The 21,974-nt window shown below is 35.7% G+C and overlaps 1 protein-coding gene across 1 annotated transcript in view; it reads right to left on the reverse strand.

The window, feature by feature from the left end:
- Positions 1 to 3,640: 3,640 nt before the first annotated feature.
- Positions 3,641 to 21,974, reverse strand: part of ELOVL6 (ELOVL fatty acid elongase 6) — a 63,051-nt gene continuing 44,717 nt past the window's right edge. The window contains exons 4-6 of the mRNA XM_015818980.1: positions 15,885 to 16,016; positions 7,866 to 8,017; positions 3,641 to 4,333 (exon numbers count right to left, since the gene is read on the reverse strand). Coding sequence (XP_015674466.1) covers positions 3,909 to 4,333; positions 7,866 to 8,017; positions 15,885 to 16,016 — 709 coding nt within the window. The 3' untranslated portion in view covers positions 3,641 to 3,908. The remainder of the gene's footprint in view (positions 4,334 to 7,865; positions 8,018 to 15,884; positions 16,017 to 21,974) is intronic.

A 21,974-nucleotide genomic window follows, 5' to 3' on the forward strand; every position in this document is an offset into this window, starting at 1 on the left:
ACGTTTAGGTCATTGGCAGAATCTGTAGCTTCTTAGGTCTAAAGAATAGATCATGCAAGTATATCTAACTTGTTCACTATATTTTGGTGACCTAAAGGGTTAAAGCAAGAGATTCTGTCGATGGGCACCAATTAAGAAAATTACAAATAACTCAGGAAACATTATAATCTGTTTATGGAACTTCAGGAATCAAGGTTTCCAATTAGCTTTCCAATAAGGAAAAATATTTTGCAGATTTTGCAATAATTTAACCCAATTACTAAATAGTAACTTAGCTGAATTTATTCTTATAAGAATATCAAAGGTGATAAATGTTAGGCCATTGTGCATTGCAGTATATTTGCAAAGATATGCAAATTGCTCATTTACAAATACAATAAAAGAAGATAGGTACCAGCTAGCTATTGACTCACACGTTTTCAGAGCCAGTTATTTGAATGGGAGAATTGGGATATAAATATTTTAGTTCTGGACAGAATATGCTATTCTGGACAAAAGATGCTTGTCTTCTTCTGGTTTATTTTATAAATGTTCATCTTATAACTGCTATTATTATTACAACAGTGCAATATCAATTTTTTCTCATTTTTCTTTCTAATAATAATAAACTAACTTCCACTTTCAAAAATAAATCACAATAAGGCTGGAATGCTCTATTTGGAGTTCTGTGACATTGTGCATTTGAACAACTATCTCAGAACTGCCCTGTCAAAGCATTCTCACAAGTCATACAAAAAAAGAAACTAAATGGTTGCTTATCCCCATTATTAATACTAGAATAAAACAGGAAAAAAACTTTTAAATCAATATGCTTCACTGATGTAGTCCATTCCTTTGGTTATATGGAGCAAAAATAATAAAATTCTTAGCATCCCTTGTGAAATACTGTTTTTTTAAAAAGTAAATTTTCCATGAATGAGTAGATCAGCTTATAATGAAATACTTAAAAGAGGCATGAAAGATGCATATGGTAAGGGCACAGCTGCAAATTACCAACTACTATTTCCCACAATTTCCCCACATTTTAGATTTGCTTCAAATATTTGTTGTGGGAGCAGAAAGCAAAGGAAGGCTTACTGTGGAATATAATTAAATCTTATCCCCCAAATAACATTGTCTACATTTTAATTTAATGCCCATGTACCCTATAAGTCCTATAATTTACTATTATTTCTTTATGTTCTACTTAATATATTTTGTTATTCTTGTAGTGTATAACATTGTCAGAACATCAATAACTTAAATGACACAGCTACAAACTTTTTTCAGTTTTTCACAGTTATGATTAAGCCCTAGAGAGCTTCTCAATCCCACAGCCCCCCAATCTTAAATACAATTCACATACAGTAATATAGAATGTAGCAGTTTTCCTGGACATCATGAAACACTGAAAGCCCTTTATGTCTAACAGGGTTATTATATTGAGACCGGAATGACAGACAGCACAGCTGAAGCTAAATCAAGATGAAAGTACTATGTATTGTACAGTCTGAGGTTAAAGCAAGAACGTTGACAACATTTTCCATTAGAAAAAAAAAGGTGATTCTGCCTGGCCCCATTAATTTTTTTGGACAAATCATGTAAGGATTATATATGTAGTTACATGTATGTTTGATTCTATACGTAGAACAGCAGCTTTCAATTGTTTCTCTAGTTCTAATTGTTGAAAGAATCAAACATAGAAATGAGAAAATATGCTAATACACTTGTAACATTAAATTTACATACTTGTTTCTCTGAAGTATTAGGAATGTTATATATTTTATTTGGCTTTGTAAGGACTGAAATCTTACAGATAATACAATCTACTTTTTCTTTGTAGAAAATATGGCTCTTTTCAGCTATTTCTCTGAGGTTCAGAGTGGCATCTTTTTATCTGCAGCTGACTGAAGAACCAGATGTCTTTTTAAGCAATCAAGGATGCTACAGTATAGTTTTCCTATGGATTTTTTTTGTTAAAAAAGTGAGCATGAAGTTTTTTTATACATTAATTTGTTGCAGCACAACCACTCTATTCAGGATTTGCCCTCTTCAAAGCTTGCAATAGGATTGCATGGTCTGCCTTCTAGAGTAGTATCTCTAACTGACCACAGGAGGGCACTTTAAACATCTTTGCATTGCTTGTGAAGCAAATACAGAAGCACAGTGTTAGCTAAAGTCATATACAGTCTGTAAAATACCATTTAAAGTTGCAGATATCTATTCTTTGAAGTTCATAAAAATATAAAATATGTACCATACCACAGTATTTGTTTCCTGATCTATCTAATGCTAATATATCTCCAAAGCTAATTTTTGCTTGTCTTTGTACCTCTCATTCCAATTGCACTTAATGCTGTACCTTCGGGCTTTATCATCTTAGAACAGCTTCTATTTTCTTCTCCCTATGATGGTTCCGCCTCAGTTATTGGGAGTCTTAGACTTGTTTGGTAGGAGCAGCAATTTGCATACACCACTGAAAATTGTACCAGTTTATGATCTATGGCAAAGAAATTACAAGTTCTCTTAACAAACTTGTGGTCATGAGCTGTGAGCCATCACAGGAATCATCAGGAAAAAAGAGAAGACATGATCCTTTGTTCCAAAACCCAGTTCTACTGCAACATTTGCATTCTCTTATTTTGAACAATTCTAGCTAATAGAAATAACTTTGGATAAAGTGATTCAGAGGACATATACCAACTAAATGAAGAATGAACAATCATACTTTAAGATATCCTCTGGATCTGAAACAGTAGGACAGAATCGGTCATCACAGCACAGTAGCTGAAAGTCTCTGCAAATTGGCTTGTTGTGAAAGACCATTTCCTATCCCTTTTTCCCCCTCCTTCTCCTGCTCTCCATTATCAACAGTTCCAGCAAATAGATTGACTCAATATTAAACTATTCTCGGTCGTGTTTTGGACTGAAAATACACTTGAATCAATGCCTTCTAATGCATTTCTGAAGAAAGTATTCAATTCTCTGATTATTCCAATTCTAAATCTTTAATTTAACTGACATACCAGATCCTCTGACAGCATAATACAGAATATATATGAACACAGGTACCCATGCTCTCTCGTGCACCCATAGTTACCATTTTTTCATGTAGTGCTTCAGTGGAATTTAAATGGCTGCCCTAATAAGAGCTTTGATAGGAACCTTTCATTTTTATAATTTGGCTTCCTAGAGTGCAACCCTTTCAAGAAGGAGCTTTTTCCCACTCTGCAGAAATACTGGCATTGTATAGGAAGGATCCTTAACTCAACTGGAGAGCAAATACTTTGCCTGCAGAAATGTCCAAGGTTTAATCCTTGGATTCTTGGGTATATATATATATATATATGTGTGTGTGTGTGTGTGTGTGTGTGTGTGTGTGTACACACTTGCAGGGCATTTCCCAAGGTTAGTGGAACTGCTGCCAGTCAGAGTAGACAAGATGGAAATCGAAGAATCATGCTCCGACAGCGTAAGGCAGTTTTGTAGATTCATAGGATACAGACTATTTGTTTCCTCTTCTTAAAGTTTGTTCAAGTTTTATATATTTAAAAACAAAAGTTAGAAAGAATATAATAAATTCCATTTAAAATAAAGGTTTATCTATGATCGGGGAAACCATATATTTTAAGATTTTATTTTGCAAAATTCTGATCTTCTTCTCCTTTTGTTTTCTAAATGCAAGATTGCTTTATAAGAGATGCAAGAAAGAAGATGTCTTACAGCAGCCTTCTAGGATGCAAGATCATTCCTTGAGTCCACACCATAACATGATCACAAATGTATTGGTTTGAACAAACCTATCTGTCCACAGCTGCTGAGTTTTACTTGCACCGCATATAAATGGTTTTTGTTGTGCCATTTTGTTTTGCTTTTGTGTTTCTGGTTTGGTCGATGGGCTGAGTGGTGGCTTAGCAGAATTCCTAGCGTTACTCAGCCTTCCTTCCTTTCCTTGTTCTGCCAATGTATGCCTCAAAGAAGAAATGACAGAAGAGCACAAAGTAGCTGAGGTACATGAGGGAACACCAAACAACGTTGTAAACATGGGAGTGGCATTGGCCTTGTTGCATCCAGGCGAAAACTAGGTAGTTGACTATGCAGCCAACAAACATCTGTGTAATCTGTGACAAGGTGATAAACATGGCAAATTTGCGTGATACTCTGAAGCCCGCAGCCCGCAAGGCATAATATGTGTACATGACTGCATGTACTCCATAGTTCATGGTCATAAACCAGCCACCACCAGCCACCATGTCCTTGTAAGAGTACCAAGAATAAAGCAGTACTGTAATATGGTGATACCAATGGAGGAAGATGAGCTTCTGTTTCCTAAGAATAATAAATATTGTATCTCCTACAGGGAGAAAAAAAAAGAATAGAATCAATATGTGTATTGTACAACATGGTTTTAGGAAAAAAAGAAGACACTAAAAGAACCCTTTGGAATACCCTGAAACATTACATCATTTTAAAAATGTGTGTGTTCTTTAACATAAGAAATAAGGATTTACTACAGAAATATTTTGAATGCAGTATCACCTTAAATTTGGTACTAGAGTCTAATTATGACCATTTGTATTTGTATAATGACATCATAATAAAAATCTCTGCCATGCCCTAATCTTAAATTTAATGGTTATTTCTTAATAAGGAAAGATACACAAAAAATAATGAAGGTAACATCCATAAATTATTAAATGTTAGTTAAATACATCTTTATGATAATCTATTATACTTCTAGAATAGATAATCATTATTCCTGTAATAGTATAATCAAAAGAACATATATCAATGAAGAACATACTTAGGTTCTAAATTAATCACGCTTTCTGAGATCATGCTAGTGTCCTTCAGCTCTGATTAACCTTGTTTATTCTCTTCACATTTTTAGAGTGAAAAATATTTTTTTATAGAAAACCATCACCCAAAACAGTACGGGAAAAAATAATTTTAGTTACAAGACATTAGTGTATGTTAAGGCAGTATTAATATGGATTGTAAGGAAACTTTAATTCTATGATGCACTTGATTCAGTTCTCTCTTTGGATTAAACACCTCATATTTCCAGCTGAATTGTGAAGATCTGCCATATATTTGACTCTCTTTTAATATTTTTTTCAGAATACATTTTTAGAAGAAAACAAAAAAGTTTATTTAATTCATAGGTATGACTTTCAATATTTCATTTTATTTTAGTTTGTGGCAACAAGCAAAATAAAGCTGTAAGATGAGCAGCAAAATCAAGGGTTTTTTTTCCAGATTGAGTAGGTGTGTTTTATTTCCCTTCTCCTAGTAGGTAACCTGCCACTCTTACTTATTTTATCAACAATGTTTTAAATTTCCTATGCTGCTTTCTTTCTTCCTTATTTCTTTTAACTTTTAAAGTTATGTTTTTACTATTGTATATTTATCTGAACATTACCTTTGAGACACAGAAGATATGCTTCTATGCAGGCAAGTGCTTCAAAATTCAAATAAAGAATGATAGCAAAAGACAAATTAGATCAGGGGTGTCAAACTGCCAGGCCATAGGCCGGACACATCATCGGGAAACCATGCCCACCCCATTGCCGGCAATGGCAAAAAAGCTCCGATACGTTGCGCGATGTCATGTGACATCGCGAGTTTGACATGTCTGAATTAGATGCTTCATTTTCATCAATAATATTCTAGTCTTAAAAATACTTTCAAGTGCAACTTCTGTAGCTTTATTAGCCATATCACATTTTCATAAGCAATTGCAACTGGCTTTACTTAGACTGCAATGGGTTTTTACACATTTTAAATAAGTTAGGATCCATAAGCACATAAATAACAGAGATCAGTCTATGTAATATTTTGCTGTATGTAGCAATGAAACATTCTGGCCTGCAGCTCTTTAATATGTATTTGAAAAAAATAATATTTATACCTCGTGAATGTGCTGTAAGGCATTTTTTTATATTTTACATATCTCTTTTCACTACTATTCTGCTGTAAAATATGCAAGGATAAATTTATAAACAAACTGTCATACATTTTATGATAAAATGACTAATATTTGGCTTGTTTGATATCTTTGGTATGCACTTACCTGCATAGAAGTATATCCTCCAATTATTTTATTTTATTCTGTTCTCAGTGGTTTCCAGACTGCTTTGAATTTTAACATTAAAACCACAGATCAGGCAAATTTAAGGACAAAAAAACACTTGAAAGAAACTAGCACTATTGGTTTTCATTTTAAGATGAACGAAAAAAGACTATAAAGAATTCTCTGTGTCATACATGAAAATGTACATTATGTGCACTGACGTGAGCAATATTAATGTAGCAAAATGTGACATAATTGTAATAGTAAAAAAAGTGAAAATGCATTGTAGAAAAAAGGTTAAAACAATCCTAGTCTTTATTCTTATGCTCTGTTAAATAGAAAGGAGTTTTTTAATCTACCAAAGACGGGAACATGGAGTACTATAGGATGGAGAATATTCTAAAGATACAGGACCTGCTTCTGCTTGTCCCTTAGCAAAATGGAAGAACTTCTCTGGGACATGTGATGGTTGAAATTTCAAGGATGTGTTGTACATTCATTATTTTCCATGCTGCCACAAGTTTGAATAGTCACTGAACTAACAGGCGTAAGTCAAGGACTAGTCATACTGTGCTTGCAATGAGCTTAGTTATAGGATTGCTTGGATAGAAGCAACAGAAGTGCTTGGATATGTTCTCAAAGTGACTCACAACCATTTTTTCTGGAAACAGGCCTATAATAAAATTGTCCATGCTGTTTTGATATCTTCCAGAAACATGTCTATATGCATCCCCATAGAATCTTTCAACTTCATAAAGGATTGCTTTCATTTAACTTGTCATAACCTACACTAATCACAATTCATTCTGAAGCACAGGGGCCAACTATTTTTTATTATGCTTTCAATCAGATGATGCCCCTAGAAGAATGTTTTAAAAAGAAAAGATTCCTCAAAACAGCCTAAACCACACGGTGTTGAATAATATCAAAGCATCTTAATGCATGTCACAGTATCAAAACAGTTATTTTGTTTATTCTAGTCGAGTGATGGCGAACCTTTTAGAGACCGAGTGCCCAAACTGCAACCCAAAACCCACTTATGTATCATCGGGTGCCAGGTGGGCATGGCCCATTGGGTGGGTGTGGCCAATTGGGTGGGCATGGCCAATTGGGGGTGTGGCTGCGGTGGTAACGGCAGACTGAGTGAGACTAAAAAGTTCAATCAATCAATTCCAACTTTGCGAGATCTTTTTTTCCCCGCGAGAAGTTGAAATTGATTGATTGATTGATTGATTGAACCTTTTTTTTTTTGCACACGGTGATGGAGGCCTAAAGTGAAAAGGTTTTATAAAACTCAGCTGAAGGCCTAGGACTGGGGCGATGGCGCGCATGCCCACAGAGAGAGCTTTGAGTGCCGCCTCTGGCACCTGTGCCATAGGTTCACCACCATGGTTCTAGTCTATAAAAATTTAACCAATTAATGAATTGATCCTTCCACCTGGCACTTTTCACAGCCCTAAGACATTATGAATTTGTGGCTAGTGCAGCATTTATTATATGGGAGAAGTGCTATTTTCTAGCGCAAAGGTAAAGTTGGAGAGTAGAATAAATAAAAGAATTCTGAAATTTTATAATTCAAATCAAAACTGCATGGACTAAGAATTTCCCCAAGTTTGTTTTTGATGTGCTCTTCATTTTACAATTTGATTCAGGAGATAAAGTGATTTTCAAATTTACAAATACGAAAGTTATAGGGATGCACAAGAATATTTTAAAACCACTTAAAACACCAAGGTAAAATCTTTTACAGCTTTGCTCTTTTGCTTACATTATGTCCCATAAAGTTTTTATTTTTTTAAAAAAAGCCACTCACCTAATTCTGGTGCTTTACTTAGCACAAATGCGTATGCCCAGAATTTGCTGACTGGTCCATTGTAAAAACTCTGGTCGCAAACTGATTGCTTCAGTCCTTTGGTCATCAATATATACACCATATAAGCACCCGTTCGAACAGCACCAAATATACTTTGTGACCGTAAAGAGAAAAAAAAAACCAATAGTCATTAACTATTGTAAGAAACAATGGAGGCAAAATTTACAGACACTATTAGTGTGCAGAGTTGGTCTTTTTTTTAAAAAACAAAATCACCGTATGAAGGAATGAGGAACAAACAGAAAACTTAAACATTACCTATATAAAACTAACACTAACTGAATCACTAATTGAGGAAGCAAGCAACAGCAGAGGAAAACACCCACCTTATGAACTGTTATTATTTTTTCCTAGTGGTATTATACAAATGTTAGTTCTATGTTAGTTCTACGAGAGGACCAATTCCCTCAATTTCTTTGTTGCTGGATATTTTGGATTCGCATATATACAGACTATAACTGTATATCCAGGCTAATTCAGATGACTTCTACTTGGCAGCAAAGTGATACTGAAAATATTGTAGTGGATGTCCTGATTTTTGCAATCCAGATATGGTATCCTACTTGAGTTTCCAAGGAAAATGATGACTTAAAGAAAATCCCCAAGCAAAACATGGGGGAGGGAGGATCCAGAGTTGTATATATATAAATCATCAACCATAGTTTTTTAATCTGATCAGGATTCAGGTTTAGTATAGTGAAGTCAGAAGAAGAATCAGAACCATTTCTAAGGTTTTAGCATAGAAGATTTATTCAAGTCCAAGAATCTGGTCAACTAAAGAGCAACACTAAATTGGTGCCAGATAAGGGTCAAAGCAATTCAGGAGGGGTTGGATTTGAAGTGCTTGTGGGAATGCAACAACTCTAAGATGATGATGATGATGATGATAACAACAATAACAATACTAATAATAGAGTTGGAAGGGACCTTGGAGGTTTTTTAGTCCAACCCCCTGCCCAGGCAGGAAACAGTATACCATTTCAGACAAATGGTTGTCCAGTCTCTTCTTAAAAACTTCCAGTGTTGGAGCATTCACTACTTCTGGAGGCAGGTTGTTCCACAGATTAATTGTTCTAAATTTCCTGATAGTTTGAGCAATTAATCAGTGGAACAACCTGCCTCCAGAAGTTGTGAATGCTCCAACACTGGAAGTTTTTAAGAAGAGACTGGACAGCCTTGTGTCTTAAATGGTATAGGGTTTCCTGCCTGGGCAGGGGGTTGGACTCCATGACCTCCAAGGTCCCTTCCAACTTTTAATAATAATAACATAATAATAATAACAATAACAATAACAACAACATAATATCCCGGACTTAACAATTGTCGATAGAAAGACAAAAAAGTCTGGATAGTGGACGTGGCAATGCCTGGAGACAGCAGAATAGAAGAGAAAGAACTGGAGAAGATAACAAAATACAAAGACCTACAAATAGAAATAGAATGACTGTGGCAAAGGCAAGCAAGGGTAGTACCAATAGTAATAGGCACCTTGGGTGCAATCCCAAAACAACTGGAGCACTAGTGGCATTGAGAAATTCACCATTAGTCAATTGCAAAAGGCGGCCTTACTAGGAACTGCTTCCATCCTGCGACGATATCTGTAATACCATCAAACATCCACATCTGCCTATCCCAGGTCCTTGGTAAGGACTCGATAGGTAGACAAAAATGCCAAATCCAGTCTGAACATCTGGCTGACTGTGCGATGATCAATAGCAACAACAACAACAACAACAACAATCTTAGAGTTGTTGCATTCCCACAAACACTTCAAGTCCAACCTCTCCTGAATTGCTTTGACCCTTATCTGGTACCAATTTAGTGTTGAATCAATTTAGTGGTGAATAATAATGCACTTAATTCTCCTCCATAGCTCTGGCTATTCTTTTCTCACAAGTAAGTCCTCATCAACTTGTTATTATATTTATATAAGAATCAACACCCTAATTAAATAACCTTAGATAAAAGAGAGAATTCTATCAATACCAGACTAGTATCAATATTCCAAGCAATTTTACTGTATACATTGTGAAAGTGCAAAGGAAATCCAGCACATATACAGTTTCTATATAATTTCAATGCAATTTCTGTAATGAATCCAGCATTATAAATAAAACTATGTCTCTGAATCTTATTACTAAGATTAATAATAATCTTATTATTTTCATCATAATTAAAACTATTATGATTTTTATTATCATAAAAAATCAATAACTTTTCACTCCCCTCTCTTTTTTTAATAAGAACTATGCATCATCTATGGCTATTCCAGAGATAATCTGAGCCCTGCAGCAAGATTGAAAAAACTCAGACAATTCATTTCATCCAAGGTTGCAGGGCATGGTGAGTAACTTGCAGATAATTTACTATTTGGCAATCATTAATTAAATTTCAAAATTTCATAGTGTATTATGAGGCTCTGTGTGAATTCTTTGGAGACTACATTGCATATATGTAAGCATATTTTAAATAAGCCAATCATTCAAATTTATATTGCTCATGGACCTACATAGAAATAATAATGTAACAATTACACTAAAATAGAAATAAAAAGTCACATTGGTAGAAAACCAGGTAAAGGTATAATTATTAATGTAAAACTAGTTATAGGAATTAAAATGAAAAAGAATCTTAGAAAGCTACAATTAATTTTACAATAACTTAAATGCTATAAAGAGATAGGATAGGTAAGTATAAAAAGGACAAAAGTAATACCAGAATTTATGAAACAATACAAGAATGTAAAGCTATGCTAAATTATATTAAGTCTAATACTTGCTGAACCCCTTCTAGGTTTTGATGGGATTATAGTCCAACTAATTAAAACAAGGAACTAGTAGAATAAAACATATAATAGTGTATATTGAAAAGCAGAAGAGAAAAAAGCGGGAGGGGGAAAAGAAAAAAGGGAAAATATATTGAATTATAGAAGCCTAGTTAAGTTTCACCATTATTTCACTTGGAAGCTGTGCTTATAACTAATTATAGCTCTGACATAGAACCAGGTTACATTATGTGAAATAGAGGCTACCTGGTCAGTTAGCAAGAAACTAAGGTAATCAGCTTTCAGGCTCTCTTATTATTATGTTATACATGGGAAAACATAGATATCTCAAGGGTATGTCTATATGGTCTATTTTTTCATTTGAATTTAATACAAATGTTTAAATGGATCACATCTCTTCCAAGTGTTAAAAACATATCTTTATATGTTCATAACTTTTGTGGGAGAAAAACTGTTTGAGAAGATGATATAAACTTAGAGTAATAAAATTACTATTCCGTTGACAAAAGCTTAAAAGAGAAAATAAATTTATCTACAATATGTTTTTCATAAAACACTGCATTGTGTGTGTAGAAGCATCATCGTGTGCACTGTTCCTGTATTCAACTTGATCTCCAGATACTCAGTTGATATTTAGTTTACTCAATATTCTGTGTACCTACAGAAGACAGATCTACCTTTGCACATAGAAATATAACTACCGGTAGTCCTGGTGACAAATAGCATTTTTTATTATCAAAGATCAGACTAATTGCAGCACCTTGCTCTCCAATATAACTCAGCCTCAGTTATACATGCCATGATAATTTTCACCTTAGAATGCAGAAGATGTGGTGTATGAGTTGTTTTATAACATTTCACAGCCTTGTTGGTTTCCAGTTTCTTATAAAGACAATTCAAAGTACTGGCAGCTTACTTAAAATCTGCAGCAGCTACTAACTGCTACCACGTAGCATGTGATATGTGACCATATGGATACAGGGTATTTTAGCAGTACTTATAAAGCTTTATAGACATTGAAACATGGAAACTGAAAGGACCTCAGTTTACCTGCCGATTTAACCAAGGAAAAAGACCAGAACATGTCCTCTCCAGCAGCCTACACCCAGATAAGCAGGGGTTAACACTAGACAAACAATCAGGCAGAACACAACGCCCTAATCAAAGAACTACTAAGGAGAAAACTACACACTCATCAATACCTGCAAAACAGGCCACTGTATATAAACAGAGCAAACACTACTCTCACTAGTACTGCTGATGTTACCCAGTTGTTTGCAAGCAAACAACCAACGTCAGAGAATACCAAAGACTCCCCAATAAATGAAGAATTTGCTACATTCTAAATGCACCAGTTAATTATATGGTGCATTTAGGGTAAACCTGAAGCTTATATACCAGACATGTCAAACTCGCGACGTCACGTGACGTCGCGCGACGTATCGGAGCTTTTTTGCCATTGCCGGCAATGGGGTGGGCATGGCTCCGGTATGATGAAACCGGCCCACGGGCTGGCAGTTTGACACCCCTGTTATATACAGTAATACTGGTTTCATATTTTACAAAGTGCTAAAAAGGATCTTGTTTGTTTTTCAAGCTGAGATATATCCTGGATTCGATGGAAATGTTATTTTTAAAAAAGCAAATTAATAAGTTCCTATTAAGTACCTATGTTCTCAATAATGACATCTGTAATCTATGGGATGCCAATGGAGTAAAATGCATTCATGCTGTTGCTACCCATCTATGAGCCTCATAGATGGGTAGCAACAGGATAAATGCATTTTACTTATAAAGTAAAATGTAAAGATATTTATTTATATTTGCCTCCATTGACTTAAGTCTTGAGGTTTGAAAACAACCTCAAAAGAATCAAGAAAATATGAAAAGTTAGGATGCATCTCCAAATGATTTGTTGCCAAAACAACACTGTTGATTAAGAGCACCACGTGAGTGCAAAAAACTCAATCGGGCCATTCATTTCCATCTACTTGGCCAAAAACAATTGTAACAAAAGACTGAAATAGCTATTACAATTACAAGGCAATGTTCCAAATAAAGAGCTCATTCTTAGGATCAGCTGATGCCACCTCCAGAGAATTGGGCAAGGATATCTTCAATAGAGATCATACCAATGTAACATCGGTGATTATGTCAGCATAATAGTGATTACATCAAAGTGCAGCTTCATTAGTATTTTGGCAGACTCACTAATTCTTGGACTAATCTGCTTTGTACGAATAAAACTGGAGCGAGATAACATCATGCATGCCACCTTAGACTCCCAGAAGAAGGTATGAAAACAAACAGATAAATAGAAGAATGCAAATAATTTTTTTAATTAAGGGACAGCAAGAAATTACGTTCCAAATATTGCTACTGATGGCCAACCTTTGTGATTTTTTTTTAACTTTTCACTTTGGTCTACAGGTAGTCCTCACTGACTGAACTCAACTAGACCAGCAACTCTGTTCTTAAGCTATTCAGTCATAACGTGGGAAATTACATGACTGCACCCAACTTGCTATGGCAATTCCAGCTGAAGTCATTAACTCATCACCTATGCTTGTTAAGCATGATGTCACATGACCACAACTTGTAGCTTCCTGCAGGCTTGGTCACTGACTTTCTTGGTGGAAGCTGGCTGTGAAGGTTGCAAATGGTAATCATGTGACTGCAGAATGCTGGAACTGTCATAAATGTATGCTGGTTATCAAGCGACTGAATCACAATCATGTGATCACAGGGACACTGCAGCAGCTGCAACTTCAAAGACTGATCATAAATCTTATTCAGCAGCATCGAAACTGAATCATCATTGAATAACTGGTCAGTAAGAAAGGATCACCTGTATTTGTTTTCTGTGATCCTACCAGAGAAAAAAGATATCATGAATACCATGTAGCAGTAACACAATTGGAGCACAATGCCAGTCACTGATTGTTTTAGAGCTCTGATAAAGGATTCATCGAGGTATATGAGTATTCAAGGAAGGCAAATGTCCCCAAACATTTGGGCTGAGGAGCATTTTAATGGAATTCTCCCAAAATCTCTACTATTATATGCACGGCCAATCATATAATAGTGAGAAGTTAAACTGCCTAAGTTGTTTCCTGCCAACACTCTCTAATTTTGCAATCAGATCTGTACTACCTCAAGTTATTTTTCTGAGCAGATGGATTACATTTAAAAAAGCACTGCCTTTCCCCCCCATTTTATTTTTTTAAGAGTGCTTGGTGTGACCCAGAAGCATTATTAAGAAAGATTTGAAGCTTTTCTTTATGCCATGACAGTCTTTTGCCTTGTTTTCTTCTTAAAAACATTGCAGAGTCATAAAATCAGATGGAATGTGTAGCCTTGTGGATAATAAGAAATGTTTGTAGCTATGTTGGGATCCTGTGAGTTAGCTTGCTTGCTTGATTATTTATTCATTTGAAGAGTTCTTATATTACTTCAATCAATCTTACACTTCTTTCAATAACAAGTGAAGTGTAGCTGAGGCTAGATGACTCTTTTTGTTAGTTATTTGTCATGAACGCTTGCTACAATTTAGGTGCAGATGTTCCCCACTGCTCATTTCCATTGTTGCTTCTAATTTAGCTCTTCCAATGGCTTCCAACTACAATTGTCCTGCTTCCATTCTTCAAGGCCATCTGGAGACCCAAGATTGGAATCAGTTCAGACTCTTCAAATATATTGACTGAATGATTCCCAGAGATTCCAGCCAGTACGGCTGAAGGAATGAAGAACTTTGAAGATGGCAATTCCAGTAAATGTAGACAGTGCTAAATTGGCATAAGACTCTAAGCAGTATAATCTATAAGAGATAGCAGTGTTTTATATATATTTTTAGCATTTCCAATTTCATTAGAAAGCAACCCCTAGAAATTGATATAAATATTTGTCTTCTTTTATTATAAAAGATGGAATGAAGATTAGATAATTTTTTAAAAAAAACACTGCTTACTTGTTTTGTTAAATTTTGGTAGATAAATCAGCATTTATAAATACTGTACATATGTTTATTTAGGGAGAATTAGACAAATTGCTAGTTACTATTGTTTCAACTTATTCCACCAAACAGGGTCAAGTATAATTTCTTAGAAAAGTATTAAATTAATAAAATTTGATAGGAGGAGATTTAAAAATAAATACATGCACTTCTCAGGGAGAAGTGAATATTCTAAAACAAGGGTGTCAAACTGCCGGCTTGTGGGCTTGTAGTTTGCCTTGCCTTTTCCCTTAAGACTGTGGTGTACCAAACTGACTCTCATACACATTACAATTGTCAGAAAACTTTTAGACATGTAACAGAAACCTAGGCTGCATCTTACATTTCCATGTACATGATGTAGCAAGCTCTATCTCATGAAAGCTTTTCATAAAATTTGTTAGGCTGGAAAGGTGCTACCAGACTCCCCTTATTTTCGACTACTATCTCTCCTTCTACAGTGCATTCCTTTAGAATTAAGTAGTATTTCTCCCAATGTGAATTAATTTGAGTAGACAAGTACAAGATTGTAAGCTAGAATTCCAATGAAGCTCGGGTAAACAGATTAAATCCACAATTTAAAGATGGTGAAAATAACATTGTATTACTTCCTCAGATGTTTCTTAATCCTGAGCCGATCTTCATATGCTTTAATGAATCTTGGAAGGACATACAGCTTTCAGGAGGACAGTTTATTTATCTAAAAGATTTGTATAGCCGCCCATTTTAAAGCCTAACTCAGAGCCACCCATTTTAGAGCATAAAAGCACAAAGCAGTAAAATAAAATACCCATAAAACAAAGAAACCACCCCCCAGTGCCATACCCATTGCCCTGTGATGCCCCTAACATGCCATCCACAGGCTCCCATTTCACTTCAGCCTGGCTAGCACTTGGGGGAATAAGTGGCCAGATAAACAAGAAAGGGATGCCTCACAGGGTATGGACCATTATAGAAAAGACAGTTCACATCATGCAATTGTGGTGCATACATATTATAAAATACATTGGCTGGGAATTCTCAGAGTTGAAATTTCTCTCTCTCCACGATCTCCTGCTTGGGGAAGGCAGTTGTAAGATGTAAGAATCCTGATGCTTTTAAAAATTAGCTTTTAAAAATATTTTCCTTATTTAGATCAGTTAATAATTTAAATATGAATAGCTTCTTCCAAAAAGTAGCTTACCTGAAAACTGCGAGACTCAAAGACCACAAAACTAATGGTTTTCTTAGTTCAAATTTTGCTCTTTTGTTCATTAGATGCCGACCACCGAATATAAAGGCAGCATATAAAGCAGAAAACAGGAAAGATTTTTTCCTAAAAAAGAAAAAATGAAACAAACCTCAATCACAAAATGCTTTTTGATCAGCCATTAGTGTACAAATCTTCCACCTATATTTGATGGTATTTGACACAGAAAAGCATTCAGGTTATTGCTACTCATATATGTGTTTTCTTTCAGTCAATTGAAACATAGATTATTGAATGCAAATTAAACACTCTGGGTAATAAACTCCAAATGTAATTATGAAGTGTAACCCAATTAAAAGTACTTTGTGATCTTGTTGTGTTCCTAGTAATAATCCAATATTCTGACATAATGCTGGTTAAAGCCATAATGTAATTCTTTAGTTTGGATTTAGCACATTATGTAAACTCAGCCAATTATGGTCTATATAGTAAATCATGATTAAATAATGGCTCAGCATGCCATATGAACTTGCATGTGAGTAACTGTGATTTAAGAAACATAACAAAACAAATTAATCTGAACTGGACCAATATTTTGAAAGTATTTTTTGTGTGTTTTAACAATATGGGATTTTTGGTGAGTATTAATAGAAGGTAATAGACCAGACTATACTTATCTATATCATCTATATCAGAGTTCCCCAATCTTTCCAGCTTTGTGGACCAGCAAGGGGGGGGAGAAGGGATGATTCCACGTGAGCAGCGGACACAGCTACGGTACCTGCCACTTGCACAAATGGAGTGTGTGTGCACAAGCTTGCCTGCTGATCACATAAGTGGGAATGTGCTTGGGTGCTCGCCTGCCACTTCTGTGGTCCGGTTCTGAACGGCTCAAGGCCCGGTAGTGGGCCACGGCCTGGGGGTTAGGGATCCCTGACCTATATTTCTATATCTATAGAGGAAAATAGCCTAGAAGCATTAATTGGGACTTTGAATACTACTCTAGGCATTTCAGTGCTTCCATATACTACTAAAAATATTATAATGGTGACTCCAAATACTGGATTAGCCTGTAACATAACAGCAATACACAACAGAGTTTCACTAGCATAATAAAAACATGTGTCTTGCACGGCCTTAAATTAGAATTGAACCGTTCATTTAGTGACCATTCAAAGTTACAATGACACTGAAAAAAGTGACTTATGACCTTTTCCCACATTTATGACCATTGCAGCATCCCCATGGTCACATGATTTACATTTGGATGCTTGATAACTGGTTCATATTTATGATGGTTGCAGGGTGCTGGGCTCATGTGATCCCCTTTTGCAACCTTCGACAAGCAAAGTCAATGGGGAATCCAGAGTCATTTAACAACTGTGTTACTAACTTAACAATTGCAATGATTCACTTAACAACTGCAGCAAGAAAAGTTATAAAATGAGGCAAAATGCACTTAACAAATGTTTCACTTCGCAACATAAATTTTGGGCTCAATTGTGGTTGTAACTCGAAGACTACCTGTATAAGCATAAGGCATTGCAGCTTGTGCAACAACTCAGAAATTTCCAGCAACATATTCCCAAATAATTTATTTAGTGCAATTGGAAACAGAAAGTTATCTAGCTGTCACTTTACAGAACAGGTAAAGGTTCATACCGTGTCTCCCCAAAAACAAGCCCTATCCTGAAAATAAGCCCTAGCTTGATTTTTACGCGTGCTCTAATATAAGCCTTTTCCCCCAAAATAAGCCCTAGTTAAGACCCCGCTCACTACATCCCACCATCTGGTCGCACGAGATGGGGCGACGCATGCACGTAAAAATCAAGCTGGGGCAGGGGGGTGGAGCTGCCCCAGGCGTCCCGCACCCGCTTACCTGAGAATCGCCGCAGCCAGGCCTTCCTTGCTCTGATAGTTGCCTCGCCTCATGGCAGCGGCACTCACAACCCCTCTGCCAGAAAAACAGAGGCTGGGGGGGTGATGCGTGCATCAACCCCAAGCTCCGTTCTGGACTTCAGAAGCTGCAGAAGTGGGCCGGCAGCCACATGGGCTCCTGATGGACAGGGTTGCTGGTGCCGCTGCCACGAGGCAAGACAGTGGGAAAAAAGACATCCCCTGAAAATAAGACCGAATACCTCTTTTGGAGGCAAATATATATATATATATATAATATAAGACCGAGTCTTATTTTTTGGTAAACACGGTAGTTGAAATCCTTCAACATAATATTGTATCCAGAAGAAGCAGATGTCTTGCTGAATTGCCAAGGTGCATTTTAACCTTATGTCTTCCTTTCTTCATGGTGACTTTACACATCACTTATGAAAGACAAGTAAAAATAGTTTCCTTCACACTGAGCTTGGCTTCTGCTGCTGACTGCAGGGACATGTCTCTGTAGTTTTTTGGGGCAATAATACAGAACTAGTTTCCTATTATCTTTTTCCTACCCCTCCCCCATATAAACTATAGTCCAGGAAATGCTAATGCTGTCCCATTGAAATACTAATCAAATCCAGCTGAGTTTATCTTTCTCATGTCTACATGGGTAGAATAGCGTTCTCCTCTACCATGCTTATGAAGGAGACAGACAGACAGACTACAGACAGACAGACCGAGAGGCAGGCAGGCAAGTAGGCAGACATACAGACAGACAACTAACTGATGACTGACTTTGGGTTGAATCTCATTGCACTGCATCACAAAGCAGTTCAAATAAAAAAATATTGTTTCCCAACTGAGATGAATTCGGTTTCATCTTGGCATCTTTGATCTTATTTTTACAATTCTGTGATTTTAGCCTCTTACTTTTTGTTAGCATTTTAATTACTGCTATTAATAGTTAACTAACTATTCACTTCCGGTTTGATATCGCAGAGGAACGGACACAGGAAGACAGAGCGCAGGAAGACAGGGCTCCATCTTCTGCATTCAATTTTGCCCCATTGGGGACCCTAAAAAGGGTTGAAAGTCACCCCGAAGAGGCGATGAACAAGGAGGGGACCCTTGTTGATCGCGGGAGGTTGGCAGCCCTTCTGTTTGATCCGAGGAAGCCCTCCAAACCGGCAGGGGAAAGATTGGCTACATTTGTGTAGCCAGTAAGAAGCGCCTGACAACAGAAGGAAATCTCTTTATGATTTTAAGACTCTTCCTGAAAAACTGCCCAAACGGCATCAATGACATCTAGTGGTGAATTATGGCACTACAACTTATTGTGCCTAAAAGAAATCTGGCTCGAAGCCCAGACTTAGATAAGACTCTGGCTGGCCTTGGAAGCTTTTACTTTTGAAGATTGCAGCTGAGAAAAGGGAAAAGACTTGGGGGCTGCTTATCTGTGTGGCAGAGATGGTAAACTATTCTAAAACTGGCCTGTCTGAACTACAAACACAAATGCTGACTTTCAGAACTGTATTGTGGATCTATTTTCCTGCAGAAGAAACATACACTAGTGCCTGATATGATAGAATATTTTAGATTATAAATCTTGATTGATAAACAACTTTTAATGGTTCTTTCTTCTCCCTGGACAGAAAGGACATATTTCTCCTTGGACAGAAAAATTTGAATTTTACTTATATTTGCTTAGGGGAGGTTTAAGAATGGACTGATAAGTTGGCTGGATAATCTGGAGCTCCAATGACAATTAACTGAAACTTTCTAAATTCTTAAACAGATCTCTATAAAGGCTACTTACAAAAAATAAAATGGATGTTCCATATTTAGTTCTAAATGGTAAAAAACCATCCTTAGTATTTGTCTCCAGAAGCCCCAATTTTTCATACCACCAAGAAAATACTGATGAATCACAGAAAGAAATTCTCTCCATGTTGAAATCAATACAAGAAACAATTGCCTTAGCTCATGATGAGATTAAAAATAATACAAAGGAGATAAAAAAACAATTTTCTAATTTAAATCTACAAACTCAGAAAATAAATACAGAGAAGGAACTAGCAACCCAGAAAATAGAAGGAAAACTAGACAAAGCTGACCTAAACATGGAGGACCTAAAGGAAGAAACTAACAGACAGACTCAGACAAATGAAGAATCAGAAGACATAACAATAATATTGGAAATGGAAAAGACATTTTACCAACCAAGATTTCAGGGCATACTTAAGGATAAGGAAGGAGAGCTGATGGAATGGAAGATAGAGCCGTTAGTAGAACTGTGGGCAATGGGAGAAGGAGGGAGGCTGTTTAATGAATATCGATGGGCTAGTTCTTCCTAAAATACTTTAACCAAATTGTCTTTCTTGTTCCAAACAATATATACAAAAATAGAGGAAGAATTATTTGATGATCCAAAAGCACTGACTTGGAAAGTTAGTTTGCATAGGAAGAAAACTAGAGTAAGACTGAAGAAAACAGAAGCTTTGACCTATTAGAGGGGATATTATATTATTAATTATATGTTTGAATATGGCTAAGAATAGATTGCTAGAAGTAGAAATATTATTATAACTAGATAGATAAGATTTGTAATCAGAATATCATATCTTGACATGAAAAGGAAAATAAGAAAATGCTAAGAAGTTTGAATAAGGGAAGCTTTTGGTTACCCAAAAATAACTTGCTTTGAAATTATAAATTATTGGAATATTTTGAACATGGATGGGAAATTAAAACTGAAATAAAGCAAAAATAGGATACTAACTGAATAAATGGATATTGAGTGCAAATGCAATTAAGATATGTTTTTGTTAGAAAAGATATTTTAAACTGATATTACTGATACTATTAGAAAACTGTAACAAAGATGCTGATATTCAACTGTATATTTATTAATAACAATAAGAATTGTATTTGCTTAGTGTGGGAAAATGTTTATTACCGGAAGAAGAGAGGATGTATTGAACGGTGTAATATTGGATTTAGTTTAGTTGTCTATTAAGTACTTGATTGTAAAAATAGAAAATTAATAAAATATCTATAAAAATAGTTAATTAACTATTGATTAGTTAATTAAATAGCTCTAAATAATTAGTACAATTCATTCTGAGTATGTTTCTTGCTTTTGAAGGGTTCTGGAACAAAGGGAAATTGTTTAGTCTAACTGTTGCTTTCTTGCTTTTTGTAATCGGCTTTTGCACCAGGGAAATCTTATGCAAGCGTGGGAAACATGTACATGGATGAGATGTACTGAAGGAGGGAATAAGGGAGTGTACAGGAATGATTGATGTCTTCCTTATGATGTAATGGCTCTGTTGTCTGATTTTCATTGGCTAACAAAGTTTATAAAGCAATGCTACTAACTTTCCAAGGTATGGCACTTCTGGACGTAACTCTGCCAGTGTTCCAGATTGTTTGCCACCCAGCCACCTTATTTGATCAAATAAAGAGCTGTTTAAGAAACCTCCACTTGGGTTATCTGATTAGATTGATATGGTATCTCAAGTTCAAATAAGGGATTGGGACCTTACATTTCTATCATGTAAATTCTGTAAGCTGCCTCAAGTCCAGTGATTGTAAGGAGTCTTGTAACTTTCATAAATATTCATAATGGTACAGTTTGGATCCAAATTCTTTGAAGTAGCTAAGTAGCTCTTTAAATAATTATCCCTATTGTAATGATGAAGTAAATATATATTAAATACTACAGAATTATGGAGATAATTTGTCTCACAGTGTGTGTGTGTGTGTGTGTGTGTGTGTGTGTGTGTGTGTGTGTGTGTGTAGAGAGAGAGACAGACAGACAGACAGAGCACCATGGGACTTAATTCCATTTAGAGAATGCCTGAATCCTGGATCTCATTCCATTCTTTCATTCCTTATAAACAAAGTACAGTTAGCCAAACATGACGTCTAAATTATCCCTGACATTAACTCAAATTATCTTAAGTAGGTCAACAACTATATTTATATATGTCAGGTCATTTCACAACTTTTTAATTAGCTCTTTATTTCTGATTTTTAAAGGTCACAAATGCCAAATTATCTGCATATTCTCCTTATCTGTGTAAGGAGTCACTAAAGTGGACTCTTTCTTCACTGGTTAGGTATATATATTGGAACTGAGCCTATAAATGGGCTGTAAAAGACTAAGGCATAAATCTAGCATTCCTGACAAAGTACCATTTGCTT

Source organism: Protobothrops mucrosquamatus, unplaced genomic scaffold, assembly GCF_001527695.2.
Source record: "Protobothrops mucrosquamatus isolate PMUCROS unplaced genomic scaffold, P.Mucros_1.0 scaffold836, whole genome shotgun sequence".
NCBI classification, from domain to species: Eukaryota; Metazoa; Chordata; class Lepidosauria; order Squamata; family Viperidae; genus Protobothrops; species Protobothrops mucrosquamatus.